The sequence below is a fragment of the Cebus imitator genome, unplaced genomic scaffold, assembly GCF_001604975.1.
Source record: "Cebus imitator isolate Cc_AM_T3 unplaced genomic scaffold, Cebus_imitator-1.0 Scaffold307, whole genome shotgun sequence".
In the NCBI taxonomy this organism is placed as follows: Eukaryota; Metazoa; Chordata; class Mammalia; order Primates; family Cebidae; genus Cebus; species Cebus imitator.
The window spans coordinates 2,699,322-2,719,255 of record NW_016107622.1 but is presented as its reverse complement, the minus strand read 5'-3'; the positions used below and the strand labels follow the sequence as shown (position 1 = coordinate 2,719,255).

The window sequence follows — 19,934 nt, the reverse complement described above, 5'->3', positions numbered from 1 at the left end:
TAAGCCAATGAAGGTTGATAAGAAATATTTGGGGAAGATTAACTTGGTGAACACAGGTAAGAAGAAGTAGAATAGGGAAACCAATTGGGAAGCTCCTGTGATTCTGACGTGAAATAAGAAAAAGGTAGATTGAAACACATAAATGGAGTAAGATTAGACAAGGCTTTACATTTCAGGAAGGCTGAAACCTTGCAGCCATTAATCCTTTAACACTGGTATAAAGGAGGTACTCAATGAGCTGGAGGTTAATCAGAGGTAGGGTAGAGGAAGAAAAGAAGACAGTGAATCTACAACCTGATAAAAGGAAGGGAGGGAGGGAGGGATAAAGAGGTAGTTTTAGGGGACTATGGGGTTAAGTTTGAGATGATGGTAGAAAACTACAAGTGAAACTAATCAGCTAGTAGTCAAATCTATTCCCAAATCTCATGAACAGTTAAGTCCATGCTGAACTTAACACTGATTAAACTTACATTGATTAAACATATGCAAAGCCTTGTTATTTCAACAGTTCTTAAGGCTTCTGCCTTGAAATGACAGTGTATGAATGAACAGCAGGAAGCCTACTCAATATTGAATTACCTGCCACCAAACTCAGAGGAAAGAACCCTTCTGAATCATTCAGTGGGTATTTCTAGTGGGAAAGACCATGGCACCTGATGTTTTGATGACACATATGCTAGGAAACAGCAGGTTGTTCAGACTTCAGGGTAAATGTGAATAACCAGGGCTTACAAGAGTTGAGCTATAGTGCACTTCTGGCTGGGCAAGGTTTGCAAAGCAATACATTCAGAACTGTATACTGGCTGAGGCAAAATTTCTGAATTATTCTCAGGAAAATACCCACTAATCAGCTATAACTCTCCATCTCAGGCAGTAAAATAACAACTGAGGCATTTCATTTCTTCCCAGAGTCTGCCGTGACACAGGAGCAGACTGAAGGGTCTGAGTGGTCTATCTTCTCTTTGCATGAATTAGGTATAGAAGGTAAGGGTCAAGGAAGTGTCCTCTCCCTCTGGCATATTAAATGTGCACAACAGATTCTCAAGAGCAGGACCAGGCATTCCAGGGATAATTTTAGAAGTGCATACACGGGCACATTTAAGATTTAAGTGACCAGGATACATAGAGCTCATAGAATCCTTAGTACAAGGAAACAAAACAAAACAAAAATGTTCTTAAGTAAAAATAAAAAGGCAGCCAAACATGACACAAAATGGTAAAGGATGAGAAATCTACGCAAGAAATGAAAGCAAGTTATATTTTAAAAATATGAAATGGGAAGAGGGTGCTGTATTTTATTCTAATGGTTTTAAGTTACCATTATAATGTTTTAAATATGTTCAAGTTAATTTGTTTACTTTTTAAGGAAAAAGTTTTGGATCTTTATAAAAAGCCCCATAATTTGTACAAATGTATTTTAAATGTTAAAGTGATGTTTAGAGCCTCACAGTTTCAAAACAATTGTTTGAGCAAGTACCTTGCAAAGGGACAATAAAAATACTTCAAAAACATAAAATTTAATGGGTAAAAGAAGTTAAGTCAAATAGCTGCCTTTTCTTTTTATGAGACAGAATCTCACTCTGTCACCCAGGCTGAAGTGCAGTGGCATCATTACAGCTCATTGTGGTCTTGAACTCCTGAGCTCAGGCAACCCTCTCACCCCAGCCTGCAGGTGAAGTCGCCATGCCTGGCTAATTTTTTAAAAACCTGATTGTAGAGATAGTATCTTACTATGTTACCCAGACTGGTCTTGAACTTCTGGTCTCAATCAATCCCCCTCCTTGGTCTTAAACAGCTGCTTTTAAAATGTTTCTTCAAACAAACCAATAGTGTACAAAGGCATTTTGTATGAAAAAAGCCAAAATATTAATTATATTTTAACATCAATTTTTATATATTTCTTACTTTAAGAAACTGGCCTTTAGGACTGTGGACTAAAACAATGTGAAGTTAATAAATAACTGCATTTATCTGAAGACTATTAAATGGAAAAAATGAGGTATAACTTGCTTGTGATTTAAAAAAAAAATCACTAATGAATATAAACATTTTAGACGAAAATGCCCAAAACTTGTATTTTACATATTTCACTAGTTTATACAATATTCTACTAAAAGACAAGTTATCCCTCTCATGACTCTGTCTCCAAAAATTGGTCATTTAGTAAGGCAATACTAAAGAATTATTATTATTGACAAATTAATTTTAAGATAACAGCTGAAGAAAATGAAATAGTTATCATGCAATCTCTATGTTTACAATCTTCCCATATATTCTTGTTCTTGAGTTTTCTCCAAAATCCAGAAAAAGGATCAACATAACCATAACTGTATCAATAGAGTCATTACTTTATATTTCTTACTATGATTTATGTTTCTATTTTTAAAAATCATTATTTAAAATTTTAAGTAATTTAAATGTATAATTTGATATAACAATATATAGCATTATCTATTAAAGTTAGTAAGAATTTCTAATCATGTGACTAGCCAAAAAACCCCCTAATAACAAAAATCAGGCACATGCACGCGCGCGCACACACACACACACACACACACACACACACACTCAAATTAGCATGATTGCTTCCCTACATCTGGTGTATCTTCTTGAGTGTCAGCAGAACTCCTGAGCTTCTCTCTATCCTCTTTCTAACTCAGTCCCAAGAATGGGAGAGTCCCTAGGTAGCTGGTAAATATGGAAATAATTAATGAAGCCCTCTTATTTCCCTATCACTCTGTGTTCCTTTGGAAGCAAGTCTGCTCAGAGAGTGCATTTTTTTCCTGCTCCTGCAAAGGCAGTGTTCTTAATATTGCCATGACTGGGAGGATAAGACTGCCTCTGTATGCAGGTCAGTTTGAATCAGGAAACCTACCTGGCTCTTGTGCTAGTTGGCATCTTTTACCTTCATCAATAATTAAGGTGGTATTTTTAGTCACTATTTGAAATTATTTCTTAATGTGTTAAGAATACAGATGGGGGCCAGGTGCAGCGGCTAACATCTGTAATCCCAGTGCTTTAGGAGGCTGAGGTAGGCAGACTGCTTTAGCCCCCAGGTCTGAGACCACCCTGGGTAACAGGCTGAAACTCCATCTCTATAAAAAATACAAAATTAGCTGGGCGTGGTGGTGTGTGCTTGTAGTCCCAGCTACTTGGGAGGACTGATTGAGCCCAGGAGGTGGAGGCTGCAGTGAACTGTGATCACACCACTGTACTCCAGCCTGAGCAACAGAATGAGACTCTATCTCTTAAAAAAAAATCCAGGTAGGTAAAGACAAGCATAATTTCTGGGCTCCTTCGTGGACCCTAGTAAGCAATTGCAGGTGACAAGACTGACTGAATCTCTTATGAGTGTCTTTAAAGTTTGAACTGCTTCAGAGTTCCATCCATTTCATAAAACATATTGATAGGGCAGTTTACCTCTGACACAAAAAGCCACTTCCAAAAAGAACTGTCCCTTAAAACATTAACAGTCTCAAAATAGAATGAATTTATACAGTTTTATTATACACGAGGTCAGTGTACAAAAAACCAAAACGGAAGAAAAATTATTAAAGTAACTCAATGTAATTACCTTACATATCAAATGTGATATGCTCAAAGGTCTAAAGGACAGCGTCTATGTTATATTTTACTATTCATCTAGTGTTTTACTATTAGTGGTCATTTTAATACTGCAATTTTGGACTTACTTTTGTTAACGGATAAACAATATGAAACAGAATAATTCCAGGCTAATCAAATTACAGGAGAAGAGTGGCTTGGGTAAGAGATTTAAAATTATTTACATTATATAGTAATATGAAAAGTATAAGGATTTTAATGACTGTTTTTAAAAACAACCCCTTTTTTTAAGCTCTCATCACTAGGTGGTCTACTATAACAATATAGTGCTTATTAAACATAATGTTACAAACAGATCATATTTTGGTCTGTTATCCTGTGAGGGCTGGAAGTATTCAAAGCAAGTCTAGAACATCCTGACAGAAATCAAGGATGGTCACAGAAGTTCTAGGTGGTGTTAAGAAGACACAAATATCAACTTAGAAGAAACTCTTTCTAGAAAACTGTGACAAAATCACGTTAAGTTGATCAGATTCAATGAATTAAAACAAATTGCCTATAAAAAATTACCTAGAGTTCCACAATGATATTCAAAAGGAAAAATAATCAGCAAATCATAGTCATTGTTTTTTTTTGAGATTCAGAAAAAAACTGTTAAGAGTTATTGTGTGTATATCCCCACGACTGGCAAAGTGTATCCATACATAAAAGATTAATGCCAACAACAAAAAGTACTCTCCTCACATAAATCATTAATGGATGGGCTAATGAGACCCTCTGGCTTTTGGGACTCTCCTTAAACCACCAGCTTAAAAGGAATTCCTGTATTATGCAACATTCTATTAAATAATTACAAAAGATTAATAGTGTGCCATGACATTCCATCACAAGTATAAAAAGTCCTCCTAAACAAGAAAGATGGCCATACCATAATCTCAGGTCCCTGAACAATAAAGAAAACTCATAAGTGCAAAACTAAGTCAGTATTACCTTTAAAACGGATTTGGGTACTGTTGAACTTTGCATTTTGATTTGTTGGTTTTAGCAGTTGCTCTTGGTTGCTGCCTTGACTATTATCCTTGCTCTTTCAGTCAGTAAAAAAAAAAACTGGAAAAAAGGCCTTTCTAAGAACAGAGGACAAAGACTCACCTATTAGGCCTGCCTTTAACTTTAACCTAGAAAGCCAAGGTAAGAGGTCTTGTCACTCTGGTCCAAACAGTATTGCTTCTCCTGTTAGTACTATTTCCTCTGACCTATCTTGTCATGAAAAGCAGTGCATTGGTGGTGTTTCCTCTTCAGGTAGGAAAAGAATTTAATGTTTTATACTGCTGGATCTCTGGCCACAAGCCTAAGAACACTTGGAGGCATAAGAAAGTGTAAAGTACAAATTAAATAAATTATTCTAATTCTGTTGAAGATAATGTATATTTATATGGAATTATTATTTTGTTAAAATGTCACTTCAGTAGCTGAAACCACCACTTCAGAAATATGTTATAAAAAATGTCTCAAAGACAAATTGTACCATATAGGTTATAAAGATTAAATTTAACAAAGGGCTTGGAAAAAAAACACATTAAAATCAGAAACAAGGGTATTGAACATTTACAATTTTAAGTGTAAAGCAGTATTGAAGAAGTAATAAAGGAGAAAAGTGTAGAATTCTGTATTCCCAAGTCTCATTCTAGTTAAACATGTGTTAGAAATACAGTTATAAGTGAGTATATTTTAGTACATGCAAGAGAGAAAGAGAAAGAAAGAGAGAGAGAGAGAGAGGAGAGAAAGAAAAACTTGATACCTTTCTGAGAAATGTAGCTGCTTAACCTTAATGTGTATATACTGTTCAGATCAGAGGTTCTCATCCTTGGCACTATTAATGTTTTGAGCTGGGTAATTCTGTCTTGTCCATGGTAGGATATTTAACAACATCCCTCACCTCTACCCACTAAATGTCAATAGCATCTCCCTTCCTCCTGTTGTGTCTACTAAAAATGTCTCCAAACGTCCCCTAGGTACCAAAATCATAAGCAAATGAGAGCCACTGGCTTACAATACACAACCCTAAATTTCTGTAAACATATAAATAATTTTCTAAAAATCCATACTTTTAAAATGACTGTAATATATAAAATCTATCCATTTTATCTTTGGCATGAGTGCATTATTTGTGACACAAACATTCTTCCCAGAAATTGTTTAACTATCTACCAGTAGAAGAGACTTAAGCATATTAAAGTAAAATAGTGCAAAGCCTAGTCCTTTTAACAAATGCAAATTATTTCTCTTACCACCGTCCCTACCTTGAACCTAGTACACTCCGGCTTTTGCCCTCTACCAATCTACTGAATCTCTCTGAGTGCTACCAGAACTACTTTTCAGTCACCATCCTTCTTTGTAAATACACTACTAATCATATAGTCTTCATATAATTTTTCAATGATTTTAACTTATTGTTTTATTTCTCTGCCCATATCATTTAAACATTTTAACCACTCAATAATAAAAATTGGACAGAAAAAAATAAAACTTTAATTTATCTCTATATAAAAGCAAGATGTATTTAAATGTAGGATGCAACAAGGAAAGGTTTTAAATAAAGATATGGTGGTGCTAGTAAAGATTCAGAAAAAGGTATGAAAACGATTAGAAAACAACTGAGTCTTGAAAGGCTGAAAAAAATCCAGAATTTTCAGAGTGGTAGAAAGCAGCCTGAACATAAATACAAGCTACATGTAAATCAAGATTAAAAACTGATGGATTTAGAAGACAGTGTGACACATAGAGGTGAGATCCTTGCTGCTTTGTGAGAACAGAGATTATTACACCTTAATATTTTTTAAGGATAAAATCATGAAATGCAATCATATTCCTCTTGATGTCACAGAAAAATACAGGAAGAACCATTCTTAAACCATTTTGCTCCGTCAGAAGAAAATGTTACCGTAGCTCTATTAATGCTTACAATTTATATAAATTAAAAGATAATATCCCAAACTTCTCTGTGTTTTTTATAACTTACTTTAAACAAGGTACATTATCACGAAGCCCATCAGATGAACTGCTACTGGTAGACGGATGAGACTGAGGAGGAATGGGCTGTGGGTTGGACCCTCCCCCGGGTGTTGGCAAAGGTGGTGCCTGCTCACCCTCTGGAGTCTCCACATCATTTATTTCATATAGTAATCGAACTTCCAGCATCTGTTGTAAAAGTAAGGTAGTTTTCTTATTCTTAATAATTACGGAACATTTTATTACAATTTATACACACATATACAAACACTCACAGAAACTTCAGTGGTGAGAAGATTTTTAAAAGTAAAAATTTAGCAAGATTTCAAAAAGTAAGGATTTAGCAAGAAAATATTCTTGACTCAGGGAATACATCCACAAATGTGCATTATGATTTTAGAACTTGTACTCGTGTTACTGTCAAATTAGAGTGCACTCACATTCATATTAGCTTTCCTTAAAGGAAATATACACTATACTTAAGGATTTAAATAATCAGTGAAAATATGCAAAAAATGCTATTTTTAAGAAAAGAGAGATGATAATGTAAATACTAAGGTATTTTCAAAAATTCTGTACAAAACTGACTGCAAAAGCTCTTCTAAATCACCCACAAATTTAAAAATGTCAGACACTTGACCATGAAAATAAGATGTTACTACCGGAATGACTTCTGTGATTACTTCCTGCTTGCTGAATCTATAAATAATGACATGAGCTGAAACTCCAGCTATGCACAGCATTCTACTTTCCGGACACCAGGAGATGATCTGAATGGCATATGGATCTTCATCTACAATGTCTGTGTTTGGCCTTTCATCTTTGTTTCTTGACTTTTCAAATACTTTAGATGTCTTTAGTTTATATAATACTTGTAGGGTTACTGGAAAAAAGATAATATATGTTAGACATTTTAATACAAAAAGATCAAAATATAAGGTAACGTTTAATCACTCATATTACATATGGAAAATGGTCCATATTTATACCATATTTTCATTTCTCAATCTACATTAGTCTATTATACATTTAGATAATATATTCTTTGTACTCATTGACCAAACAAGGGTGTGCTCATTGTATTCATGAAGAAGATCCATTATCACAATGAATTTTGGATAACCTTAAAAAAAAGAGTAATACAAACATTTTGGAAAAACGATGTATAAATACATGAAAATAATAAACAACACAGTTTGCTTCCTAAAATGATTTTCTACCCATGTTCTCTAGAAAAGATATACCAATATAATTGAACATCCCTACATGAGGAAACACAACAGATCCTGAGTTAACTGGATTCCCACTGAAAGCCTGCCATGTGTATTTTGCAAACATTAATCATTAAAGGCATTATTTCCTTTTTTGCTACTATGTAACCACCAGGTTTATTTCACAAAGACAACATGAACCTTGGTGATACAAGTTTAGACTCAGGCATTAAAATTATTCTACAAATTTTTGTTGATTTGGAATGTATTCCCACTTCTCCTAACTCTTGACTTAGGAAGAGAAGGTTTAAAGAAATTTTGAAAAAAAAATTTGAATATTCGTGTTGCCAATTATTCTTTTTNGGTCAAAGTCTCACTTTGTCACCCAGGCTGGAGTTCAGTGGCACAACTTTGGCTCCGCCCAGGTTCAAGCAATTCTTCTGCCTCAGCCTCCCGAGTAGCTGGGATTACAGACATGCACCAGCAAGCCTGGCTAATTTTTGTATTTTTAGTAGAGATGGGGTTTCACTGGTTCAAGGCCAGGCAGGTCTTGAACTCCTGACCTTATGATCCACCCACCTTGGCCTCCCAAAGTGCTGGGATTACAGGCATGAGCCACTGCGCCTGGCCCACCAATTATTCTTGATTTACTAATATTAAGACTATCTTTATTAAAAATTCTAAACTAATGTATTTAATAAATAAAGCATTAAATTTATAACCTCTAAATTTCAAATTAAATACTGGTAAAGCAATTATAAACAGCATATATAAAAGGAGTGATTGTGTAACACATAACAGATAATGAATATTAAAAATACTTACTTGCAGAAGCATCCCAGAACTTAAGTGACCCATCAGCATGCCTATGAAAAGCAAGGTTGAGAGTGTGATGAATCAAATTACAGTTTTTCCTTCTTTAAATGGATACTGCTATTAAAAAGTCACCAAAATGAGGAAAAAGGTAAAAAAAAAATCAGAGTAAACTGGCAGGTTCTTAAGAATAACTTATTTCTTATTATATTATAACATAAGGGAAAGCGCTGTCTGCCTAATAAGTTAAAATTCATATAGTCTTAATTAATTATATTTAGCTATTACAGGTTTACTTGGTGAAGACAAGCTTTTACTTACCCTGTAATAATTATTTCTGGGTAACTTTGAGCACCCAAGCCCCAATTACCTCCATTGATGGGCCATTCCTATTAAAAAAAAAAAAAGATCATTGCATAAAGCAACTTGCAAGTCTACTATGTACCTTCATATGTGTGTGTATATAAATAAGCCAGTGAAAAACATATTTTTCTTGCAAAAATAATTTTTAATATATTTTCTATAGAAATGGTATCAATGTTATCAAATACTCCAAGGTGATATAGAATAAATTAAAAAATATAACATTAAATATTGAAACTCATGTTCAATACCTTTTTGCTGTAACCTTGACGTTTCTGTCTAGCTCCAACAGAATAAAGTGCAGGAATAAGGTCCACAGGACAATCAGCAAAATATTCACAACATGTAACAGGGGACTCATGTATACTCAAAGGGTAGGGATTTTCAAATATAGGATATCTTTAACAACAGGAAGAAGAAAAGTATTTATTAATTTAATGAATTATTCCATACGATTAATACAAAAATAAAAGCTTTAAAAAACTTACATTTTATCATAGAGACTAAATTGATTAAATTTTGTAAATATATTTAACAATTGAAGTCTTTTATAATAAAAGATGCTCAATTAGAATACTAAACACAAAGGCTCTAGTTTCAACTCCATGCCATATGCCATACACTACACTAAGTGCTTTAAGTATATATATCTCATTTACTTCTTGCACCTGATTTAGTATGTAGGCATTTCACTGAAGAACAAAAGTTTACAGAGAACAACGTGTCAAAGGCATGCCTGCTGGCAAATGGAATAACAGATACCTCATCCTTACATCAGCAGAGCTAATAAACTTTCAATTCTTTTTCTCTCCATAAATATGATACCTAGTCCAATATTTAATTCAGAATATTCTCTTGTTTTGGTAATAATCTATAATAAAATTATACCTTAAATGTTTTCTACATATGAAGTTATTTTATCAAATAAAGCAAAAAATGCTTTTAAAAATCATGAAATTAAAGTAGAATCCTATTTAAATACAGAATGATATTTCTTTTTTCGTTTAAAGTCCTTAGAATGAAAATAGTCTAGAAAACCAGAAACTGACTAAAAAATTTAAATAGTGCAAAGTGGCTAATTTGCAAAAATTAGTCTACTACTCACAATTTTTTAAAACCGAGGAGAGAATTTGCCAAAAAGTCCTTTATAAACTGCAAAATGAACCCAACTATCACCACTCCCACCTCCAGGACAAAACACAAACAACATGCATTAATAAAATAACAAAATGGCAAGCAACATTCTTCTCTTTATAACATAGATTATTTTCTTAGCTCAGTGAGTCTATTATTACCATACATTTAACTGATATTTTTGCTAAATAAAATGCCTAGTCACAGATTACTTGCATAGTATTTTCTTTGACTTAAATGTATCTCAGTACAGACCACATGTGAAAAGTCTCAATTATTTGAAAAACTTGCCTAAGGGGAAAAAAAATAAAAGAAAATCATATTAAGAATAAGTTATTCTAGGACTATTATATAGAAATAATATTTTCAAGTGATCTTGTTATTTTAAAAAGAAAAAAAAAACCCTCACAATTGATTAGTACAAGTAACAAGTGCTAAGCTGAAGTAAATGCAGGATTTGCTAAACATCAGGTACATAATACTGTTCATCTACTTCAGGGTCTCCCAACCTCAGTACTATTCACATTTTGGAGCAGATAATGTTTTACTGTGAAGCACTGTCCCGTGCACTGTGGATGTTTTACATCATCATCTGTCTTCTACCCACTAGATGCCAGTAGCAACACCCTCAAACACACTTAAAAGGTTTCCTCGGACATCACCATACATTCCCTGGGCAGGAGGAGGGCAGAGGTGGAGGTGGGGGATGTAAAAATCACCCTCGATTGAGAAACACTGAAATACTAAATGGGTAAACTCAATTAAAAAACATACTTAATGATTATTTCTCCAAAGATAAAAATAAGTAATGCAATGTGATTCCATTCAAATAATTTGTAAGTAAACATTATCATCTACGATCCAAAAAGCAGAATATGGCAAATACCATAAAAAGTTACAAAGAAGCTGTAGTGGCAAGTTACAGATCAGATATAATATATCCGGTAAACAAAAGATAGGAAAAGCCTTAAAAAAGATAAGAAGGTTGATTTTGAAAGTTATATAGATTTTTAACAGCTGTGAAACAACTAGAGTGTTTCAGGTATTGGGAATTACATAAGAGAAGAAATGGAAGTAAAATGTCTGTTGAACACACAGTTCTGTCTTCCTAGGGAATAAGACACTTGTGAGAAGGCAGTGAGAGACCAGGTTGTAAAGAAACCCTGAATTCCTACTGTTTGGAGTAGCAGGTGTTTCTAAATCAAAAAACAATATTGAACCACAGTATAAAGAGGACAGTACAAGACTGGAGCTGTGTGTAAAATGAGTCTGGCAATGGAATGCATAAACGTTGCAACAGAGAGTGAGTGGAGGCAGAAAGACTAAAATAGCTTATTTTGGAGGTAAATAGCGATGGGATTAATTTTTGTCCTGCTGATTTTGTGTGGCCCCAGGATATCTTAGTGTCAGCCTAAATCACATGAAATTTCAGAAATACAACAAATTTTTACCTAAAAATGAAAATGTTATAAGATTCAACATAACGGAGAAATTTGACAAGTAAGTAGATATGTGAGTCTGGAGCTCTCAAAAGAGGTCAAGGTTATAAATATAAATGTAGAGTTTTCATAGAAATGAAAGCGCTAATGCTATGATAAAAGGGATCTTTAATCAACCACATACTCATTGAATCACCAAATTTTATTTCTTACCCATTTTGTGCAAGGTCTATAAGTACTAAATCCTTTTCTAGAAGAACAACCACAGCATATGGTTCTTGAAAATCTGGAATTTGACAACAATGCATGAATTATAGCTCTAAAGTTGCAAATGCAAATGAGCAGCAAATAGATAAATGTTTTTTGCTTGATTTTATTTCATTCTCTTGCGTATTTAACATTCTGATCCTATGATACTTCATGCATGTTATTTAAGGCCAGTAAGTTATATGAAATAAATCTATTTAATAATCCTTTCAAAATTATTTTACTTTCATAAAAATGAGTAAGACAGAAATTTCTATGGTATTGCTAATTTCAAAGCTGGACATAAACAACAAAACTAAAATTTAAATCTGACTAATACACATAACAACAATTATCATTATTTAATCTCATAGGAACCAAAAAGAGTTCCAGTTCTACTATAACAATAATTTCTTGGATGTTTCATATGTGCCTGTGAACTATAAAATATGCTACATCATTACACCTCAATGAATTTCAACTAAAGTAAAAAAAAAAGTCCAGATTTAAATTCTTCTTGAATTAAATATGCTAGCTGTGATGGTTAATTTTACGTGTCAACTTGTCTATGATATGGGTTTCCCCAGCTGTTTGGTCAAATACCAGTCTAGACATTTGCTGTGAAAATAAAAACATATATATATATATATATATATATATATATATATATGTATGTATATAAGTATTAGATGTGACTAACATTTAAATCAGTAGATTCTGAGTCAATCAGATTACCCTCTGAATGAATGGGCCTCATCCAATCAGATTAAGGTCTTAAAAACACAAACTGAGGTTTCCTAAAAAAAGACAATTTTGCCTCAAGATTGCAACACAGAAACCATGTCTGAAATTTCAATTTATAGATTTCAGACTCAAGACTGCAACACATATGCTTTCCTGAATTTCCATCCTGCTGTCCTGCTCTATAGGTTTCAGACTTCCAGTCCCACAGTAGTGTGAGCCAATTCCTTAAAATCAATCAACCAATCAGTTTCTCTCTTCTGTAAGGTCTGCTTCTATGGAGAACACTCACTAACACATCACTATCTTAACAGAATTTTAAAATGTGTCTTAATTTTGATAATTTTTTTATTTTTCAAAAGTACTACTAATACACAATAATACTAAACAGATTAAGTTTATTAAACAACTTCTGAAACAAAATTTGCTAGGTTATGAATTCAGCATCTCTTCTACAGAAGAGTTCGCATAACAGGATAAGTAGTTTTACTTAAACAACATAGGTCTTTTTTTTTTTTTTTTTTTAAACTATCAGCTACCTATAGAGAACGAGCTCTAAGGTTACAAAGCTTACCATTTGGGTATGGTGTTTCACATAGTGTTAGAAAGTCAACAATTGAATAGTCCATTTCTAGCACAGCAGTGCTTTTCCCATGCATCACTGTTAAGCAAGGTCTTCTTCCTACAGTATCATATGACAAACCTCCTGATAAAATAATAAAAGGCTCCCTGGAAATAAAATACACGTTAAGATTATTAATGGCACAGTAAATTTTTTTGCTACATCGTAATTTTTTAATCTAGTGAAATAGCATAATCTTAAATTCTAACATTTTTACACATCATAAAATTTAATTCTCATGTGGAATTTTTAATTGGATTAGGTAAGACCCAAGTGAATTACTGAAAATTCATCTACAATAAAAATAAACACTGACTACATTTGACTTTCACACAATCCTTTTATCCCTAAAACTTTTATCTCCTAAATAAAATTTTCATAAAATTCTCTCTGGGTTTCTGCTGAATAAAGTCTCTTGAATGCATTGCCTGGACTTCCAATCCTAACCAGGCCTTCTCAACAGAAGTTCCCACAGAGAATCTTAATGCCTTGAGGGGTCCATTGCATATAATGGATTAAATTCTCAAGGATGCATCAAGAATTGTACTCAATACAAATCACTGAGGAAAGAACTGTAAGAGACACTCAAATCATTTCCTGTATACCTTAATTTCTTCTAGAACCTTGGCTGACACACTTTCAAACCATAGCTCCCATACATACATTTATCAGTTGATAAATGTATAATTTATATTTATAATTTATAATTTAGCCTGATAATTCTAATTAACCTTATAATTCTGTTATATCTAATTTTCCCACTCTCCCTATTAGTCATTATTAAATCTAAATTATTTAACTAGACCCATTTTTTAAACTATTAATATATGCTTATTTTTTTCATATATTATAGTCTGGGTATATTCCCATGCATTTGACTTTTCTTTCCATTTACTGGTAGTGAAGCTATTTATGATACATTATACAGATGATTTAAATTTTCTGTATATTATTTCTAAAATATCTCCATTTATGATTTCTTAGTTTTTAAATGCTTAATCTAAGGCCAGTGTATCTATCTTCCTCCTCACTCATTATTCATAATGTTACTTCCTTCTTTTCCATTTATTGAATTTTTAGTCTTCACGTCTTCTACAAGCCATATGTAATAATATCCAATGGTTAAAAGTGCTAGTTCTGGAACTAAACCACCTGCATTTAAATCTTAGCTCTGGCTTAACTTCTGTATAATCTTCGGCAAGCTGCTTCCCTCTATGTTCCTAGCCTCTACGTGTATAAAACGGATATACAGTGATAAGTATCTAATCTCAGGTAATTCTTAAACTGGACAGTACCTGGCTCATAGTAAGAGTTTCCTATTATTATTATATCATCAAATTGTCATTTTCATCCATTATGAAAATTTCTCTTCAGGGTGTGTGAGAAACAAAACCCATTAAAACCACTAAATTATATTTATTTTTATCTAAAACAAGAGTACATCAACTTCACATAAATTTAATTGGACTGGTAATCATATGGATATGTAGTTCATAAGTAAATATAAATATCAATGCAATACATGTATGTACTTGTGTACATAATACTTTTCTAAAACTATACCCTTATGTATCCTACCTTGCTTTATTTTTTCCATAGCAGTTATCACTACACAGATTTATTTTGCTTACTGTTTTTCCCATCAAAATGTATGCTTTATGAGGGCAGTGGTTTTGTGTGTTTTGTTCATTGCTGTATCCACAACAGTGCCTGGAACAGTACCAGCCACATAGTGGGTAGGAATTAATATTTTTTTAAAGTAATGAATGAATAGAAATGTGTATTGCACTAATCATTCACTACTATCATTTATTTATTTATTTTTTTTTACCACTGATTGATTTGGGTAATGTTTTTCTACCTAAATTGCAGTTAGGGAGCTTAAAATGTTATCCTAAGTAGAACCATAGCCATATATTCAGTGTTTCAACCTCTCAGCATACTGTGATTATGATGACTGTGCTCAGGAAAGTATATTTAATTTTCTTCCACTTTTTATCACATACAATGAATTAGTAGAATAATATATCTCCTATCTTTTATATTTTGAGATATAATATGCAACTGAATTAAAATAATCCAAGGACAGGGATGAAGGGACCCATGGGTAACTAATACTTGTTAAATTTATAGATTGGGAGAATTCAGCCAGGTATTCTGTATGTACTATTTCTAGAACAGCTGATAAGTATTCTTTTAAATATAACCTATTTTTTTTTTAAAAAAAACATATTAACATCAAAAACAATGAAGATGATGGCTGCACGTTACAGAATAAAATGTCTGAAAAGCGCCCAAGGAGATCAAACTGGGTAGGTGACCAGTTTATACAATCTTGACACTATGGTAGCTACTTAGGTTTATACTCAGAAAGCAAGTAGTAAGCTGCCTGTACTATTTTCTAAACTTAAGAGAAAAAAATATATATACATATATATATTTACAAAAGAGAATGAGTCCGAAAGAAATGCCAACTGACCTGTCATCAAGGTAATTTTTTCCATAATAATAAATATTTGGCAAATCTACTTTACTTGTTCTATTTTATGTGCTGTCTCTTTAAAACTATCTGACTGCCAGATAAGAACCATCCAACCTGTGAACCTTCATAGATTATCTCTTTTTTCCTTATAATGTCCCCAGCTTGAAGCATAAATATTAGTGATTGTTTTAAAAAAACCAGTCATAAATACAATGATAAAATAAAGTTCAATATTTTAGCACTACACAGCAAAAATTATGAATTTTCAGGTTTGGAGGCATTTGAAATTTTATTAAAAGTTCTAGGGATCTAAATTTTTTCTAGGTAACATGAATTACAGAGGTGAAGAATATTTTCCTTTTAAAAAAATAAAAAGGTAAGCTGTTTGATGTTATAAGAAAGTCTAGAGATAATAGTTTTTATTCTATTACTTTAAGTAGAATTTTAGTAGTATCCCTTTTAATTATATTGAGTGTTAACCCAGACCCTTCTCATTTTGGCAGACAGCCAGGTTAGAAAGTTGTCAGTCTGGAAGCCTTATCGTTTGATTAGATTTTTTTAACAAACTAGACACTTGATGGAGTACATATGCTTTCTGCCAATGATCACCTTCCCAGGCCTGCCTTAACAACAGGTTCAGCTGAAGCTGTGTTTCTGTATGATGTCTTCTTCATTTCAAAGTGCCACTTCTATCCAAAAAGCCACTTGTATAACTAATTTGCTAAACTCAGCTCCATAATACTACCTATTCCTTTGCTGAAATATTTTTAGCACCTGTGTTCCAGGGAATAAAACAGTGCTCCTATGTCTAGTCTAGGCAGACAACACACTATGATAGGTATTAATACTATGAAGATTAACACAAGGCTAAGTGGTAGGCTGACTATGAGGGCAGGGCCACAGGAGCAACATGAGATCGCATGGTGAGGACAGGCCCCAGAAGGGATGGCAGATGGGCTGGGACCTGAATGAAAAGGAGCCAGCCATTCAAAGAACTGGATTTGTGGAAAAATGAGGTCCACTCTAGTCAGCAGGAATAGCCACTGCAAAGATCTGAAGTCAGAAAGGAGCTGGGTGTATCTGAGGAACTAAAAGGCCAATGGGGCAGCAGCACAGTGAGTAAGGCAGGACATGGTAATGGGAGAAAGGACTCCAAATCCTGCAGATACATCCTGTTTACTCCATTAGGATCTGTAGAATCTGTCTCCTCCTTTTCATTTCCACAATTACTTTTGTACAATGGCATTCAGATGAGTTGTTCACTGACTGAGAGATGTACTTTCCCTCATTTTCTGTTTAGTCAGTTCCTGTTCCTCCTTCAAAACTCATTCCAATCATCATCTCCTCAGAGAAACCTTTCCTAGCCTGCCCACCCTGACAGAGTTGGAAGCCCCTTCCATGTTCCTAGGTACCTTCTGTATACCTCTACTCAGCATTACCACACTTCACTGTCATTGTTTATCTGCTTTCCCTCTGCATGTTTTACCTCTGCAACCCCCAAACCTTAGCTAGGTACCCCAAGGTGTTTGTCAGAGAAATATTTAAAATATCACTAACCCTACAGCTGAGCTGATCACTGCCTCACCAGACTTAATGGTTTGGAAATGCTCTAAATAGTCAATCTCATATCACATTGTCTACATTACTAATTGTCCTCATTACTGATTTTACCTAATGCACAACAATTTTTTTTTCAAATGAAAATGTACAGTTCCATTATAGAGGGAACACTTAATAACTATATATTTGGTAAGCAGCATTATTCCTTAGCTCTTGAGAGCTACCTGCAAACTAATACCTAAACTTTACCACTCTATTCCTAGTGCTTGGCAGAAAGTCCAAAGAAATACATATTTCCTGAATGAATAAATAATTACTGATTTAACAAGAACCCATATCAAATTCCTAAAAGTCTTAACTCAAATTATAAATATAAACTAATTTGAATAGTCTAATAGAATTTCATACTTTCCTATTTGGTATTATTTTTCACAGAAAATAAAAAGTTTAGATTTATTTTATAGATTACATGTCAATTAAAATAGGTTCATGTGCATAAATTGTTAAAGTAATAAACTTGTGAAGGACACTCAAAAATATTAATACATTTTTTCAAGTTTTTTAAGCTATCAAATTGAAATGAAATAATCCAAAACAACACTTTCAAAAATCTATCTCTTTAAAATAAGGGCTGAGAAGAAAAAAGAAATAAAATTGAAAATATCAGAAGATGACTTTGAAGCACTTGCCTAAATACATGTTGTCTTGAATACTGCTTTACAAACTGTGGTCAAGAACTATTCAATATTTTTTTTAAATTTGTTGAAAAGCTATGCTTTTGTAAAACAAACACACACCACAAGCTATGAATGTGCACGTAAATGTTGCAACAATGTCAAGTGGCATTCCAGTTTCTATGTTCACTCTTGATTTCTGTACTTATCTTGTCTCAGATCATTTAGCACACAGGAACTCTTTACAGCCATAATTTGAGCAACACTAAGCCTTGCACACAAGTTGAGACTTCTAATACAATTACTCGGCCTATTCTGTCATTGTGGCTTTGTGGGAGGAATGTGAGGATGTTACTGAGGATCTCAATGCAAACCTCATACCCCCTCACATTCTGGATTCAACATGAAACCACGTAACTCTAGCTAGATACAATGGGGGTACAGGCATTGGGTAGATACACCCCATCCCAAATAGGAGAAATTGGCCAAAATTAAGGGGCTACAGGCCCCATACAAGTCCAAAATTCAAATGGGCAATCATTAAACCTTAAATTTCCAAAATTATCTCTTTTGACTTCAAGTCTCACATCCAGGTCACGCTGATGCAAAAGGTGGGTTCCCGTGGTCTTGACCAGCTCCATCCCTGCGGCTCTGCAGGGTAGAGGCCCTTCTTGGCTGCTATGGGTCGGTGCTGAGAGTCTGCAGCTTTTCCAGGTGTATGGTGCAAGCTGTCAGTGGATCTACCATTCTGGGGTCTGGAGAATGGTGGCCCTCTTCTAACAACTCTACTAGGAAGTGGCCCAGTGGGGACTCTGTGTCAGGGCTCTGACTCCACATTTACCTTCCACACTACCCTAGCAGAGGTTCTCCATGAGGCCTCTACCCCTGCAGCAAACTTCTGCCTGGAAATACAGGCACTTCCGTATACCCTCTGAAATCTAGGTGGAGATTCCCAAACCTCAATTTTTGACTTTTGTGTACTTGCAGACCCAACACCACATGTAAGCCACCAAGGCCTGGGGTGTGCACCCTCTGAAGCAATGGCCTGAGCTCTATGTTGACCCCTTTTAGCCATGGCTGGGACACAGGGCATCAAGTCCTAAGACTGCACAAAGCAGTAAGGCCCTGGGCCCAGCCCTCAAAACTATTTTTTTCCTCCTAGGCCTCCAGCCTGTGATAGAAGGGACTGGCCCTGGAAGCATTTATCCCATGGTCTTGGTGATTAACATTCAGCACCTTGTTACTTATGCAAATTTCTGTAGTAGGCTTAAATTTCTTCCCAGAAAATGGATTTTTTTTTCTAGTACGTCATCAGACTGCAAAATTTTCAAACTTTTATGCTCTGCTTCCTCTTGAACACTTTCCTGCTTAGAAATTTTTTTCGCCAGATACACCAAATCATCTCTCTCAAGTTTAAAGTTCCACAGATCTCTCTGACAGGGGCAAAAAGCCACCAGTCTCTTTCCTAAAGCACAGTAAGACTCACTTTTGCTCCAGTACCCAACAAGTCCCTCAGCTCCATCTGAGACCACCTCAGCCTGGACGTCATTGTCCATATCACTCTCAGCATTTTGGTCAAAGCCACTCAACAAATCTCTGGGAAGTCTGAAACTTTCCCACATCCTTCTGTCTTCTGAATCCTTCAAGTCTCCAGGAAGTTGCAAACTTTACCACATCTTTCTGTCTTCCTCTGAGCCCTTCAAACTGTTCTAGACTCTGTGTGTTACCCAGTTCCGTAGTCACTTCCACATTTTTGGATAGCTTTACAGCAGTGCCCTACTCCTGGTACCAATTTACTGTATTAGTTCTCGTGCTGCTAATAAAGACATATCTGAAGCTGAGTAACTTATAAAGAAAAGAGGTTTAATTGACTCACAGTTCAGCATGACTGGGGAAGCCTCAGGAAACTTACCGTCATGGTGGAGGGAGAAGAAAACATGTCCTTAGCATGGTGGAGAGCCTAGCGAAGGGGGAAGCCTCTTATAAAAGCATCAGATCTCATGAGAACTTACTATCATGAGAATAGCATGCAGGAAACTGCCCCCATGATTCAATTACCTCCCACTAGATACCTCC

General features: G+C 34.4%; 1 protein-coding gene across 2 annotated transcripts in view; it reads right to left on the bottom strand.

The window, feature by feature from the left end:
* The window catches only part of LOC108285812 (syntaxin-binding protein 5), a 127,504-nt gene that overhangs the window by 9,676 nt on the left and 97,894 nt on the right, over positions 1-19,934 (bottom strand). For both annotated transcript variants that reach the window (XM_037729498.1, XM_017503254.2), the window contains exons 10-16: positions 13,095-13,249; positions 11,747-11,819; positions 9,212-9,359; positions 8,919-8,986; positions 8,610-8,650; positions 7,236-7,456; positions 6,584-6,762 (exon numbers count right to left, since the gene is read on the bottom strand). In XM_037729498.1, the coding sequence (XP_037585426.1) occupies positions 6,584-6,762; positions 7,236-7,456; positions 8,610-8,650; positions 8,919-8,986; positions 9,212-9,359; positions 11,747-11,819; positions 13,095-13,249 (885 nt within the window). The remainder of the gene's footprint in view (positions 1-6,583; positions 6,763-7,235; positions 7,457-8,609; positions 8,651-8,918; positions 8,987-9,211; positions 9,360-11,746; positions 11,820-13,094; positions 13,250-19,934) is intronic.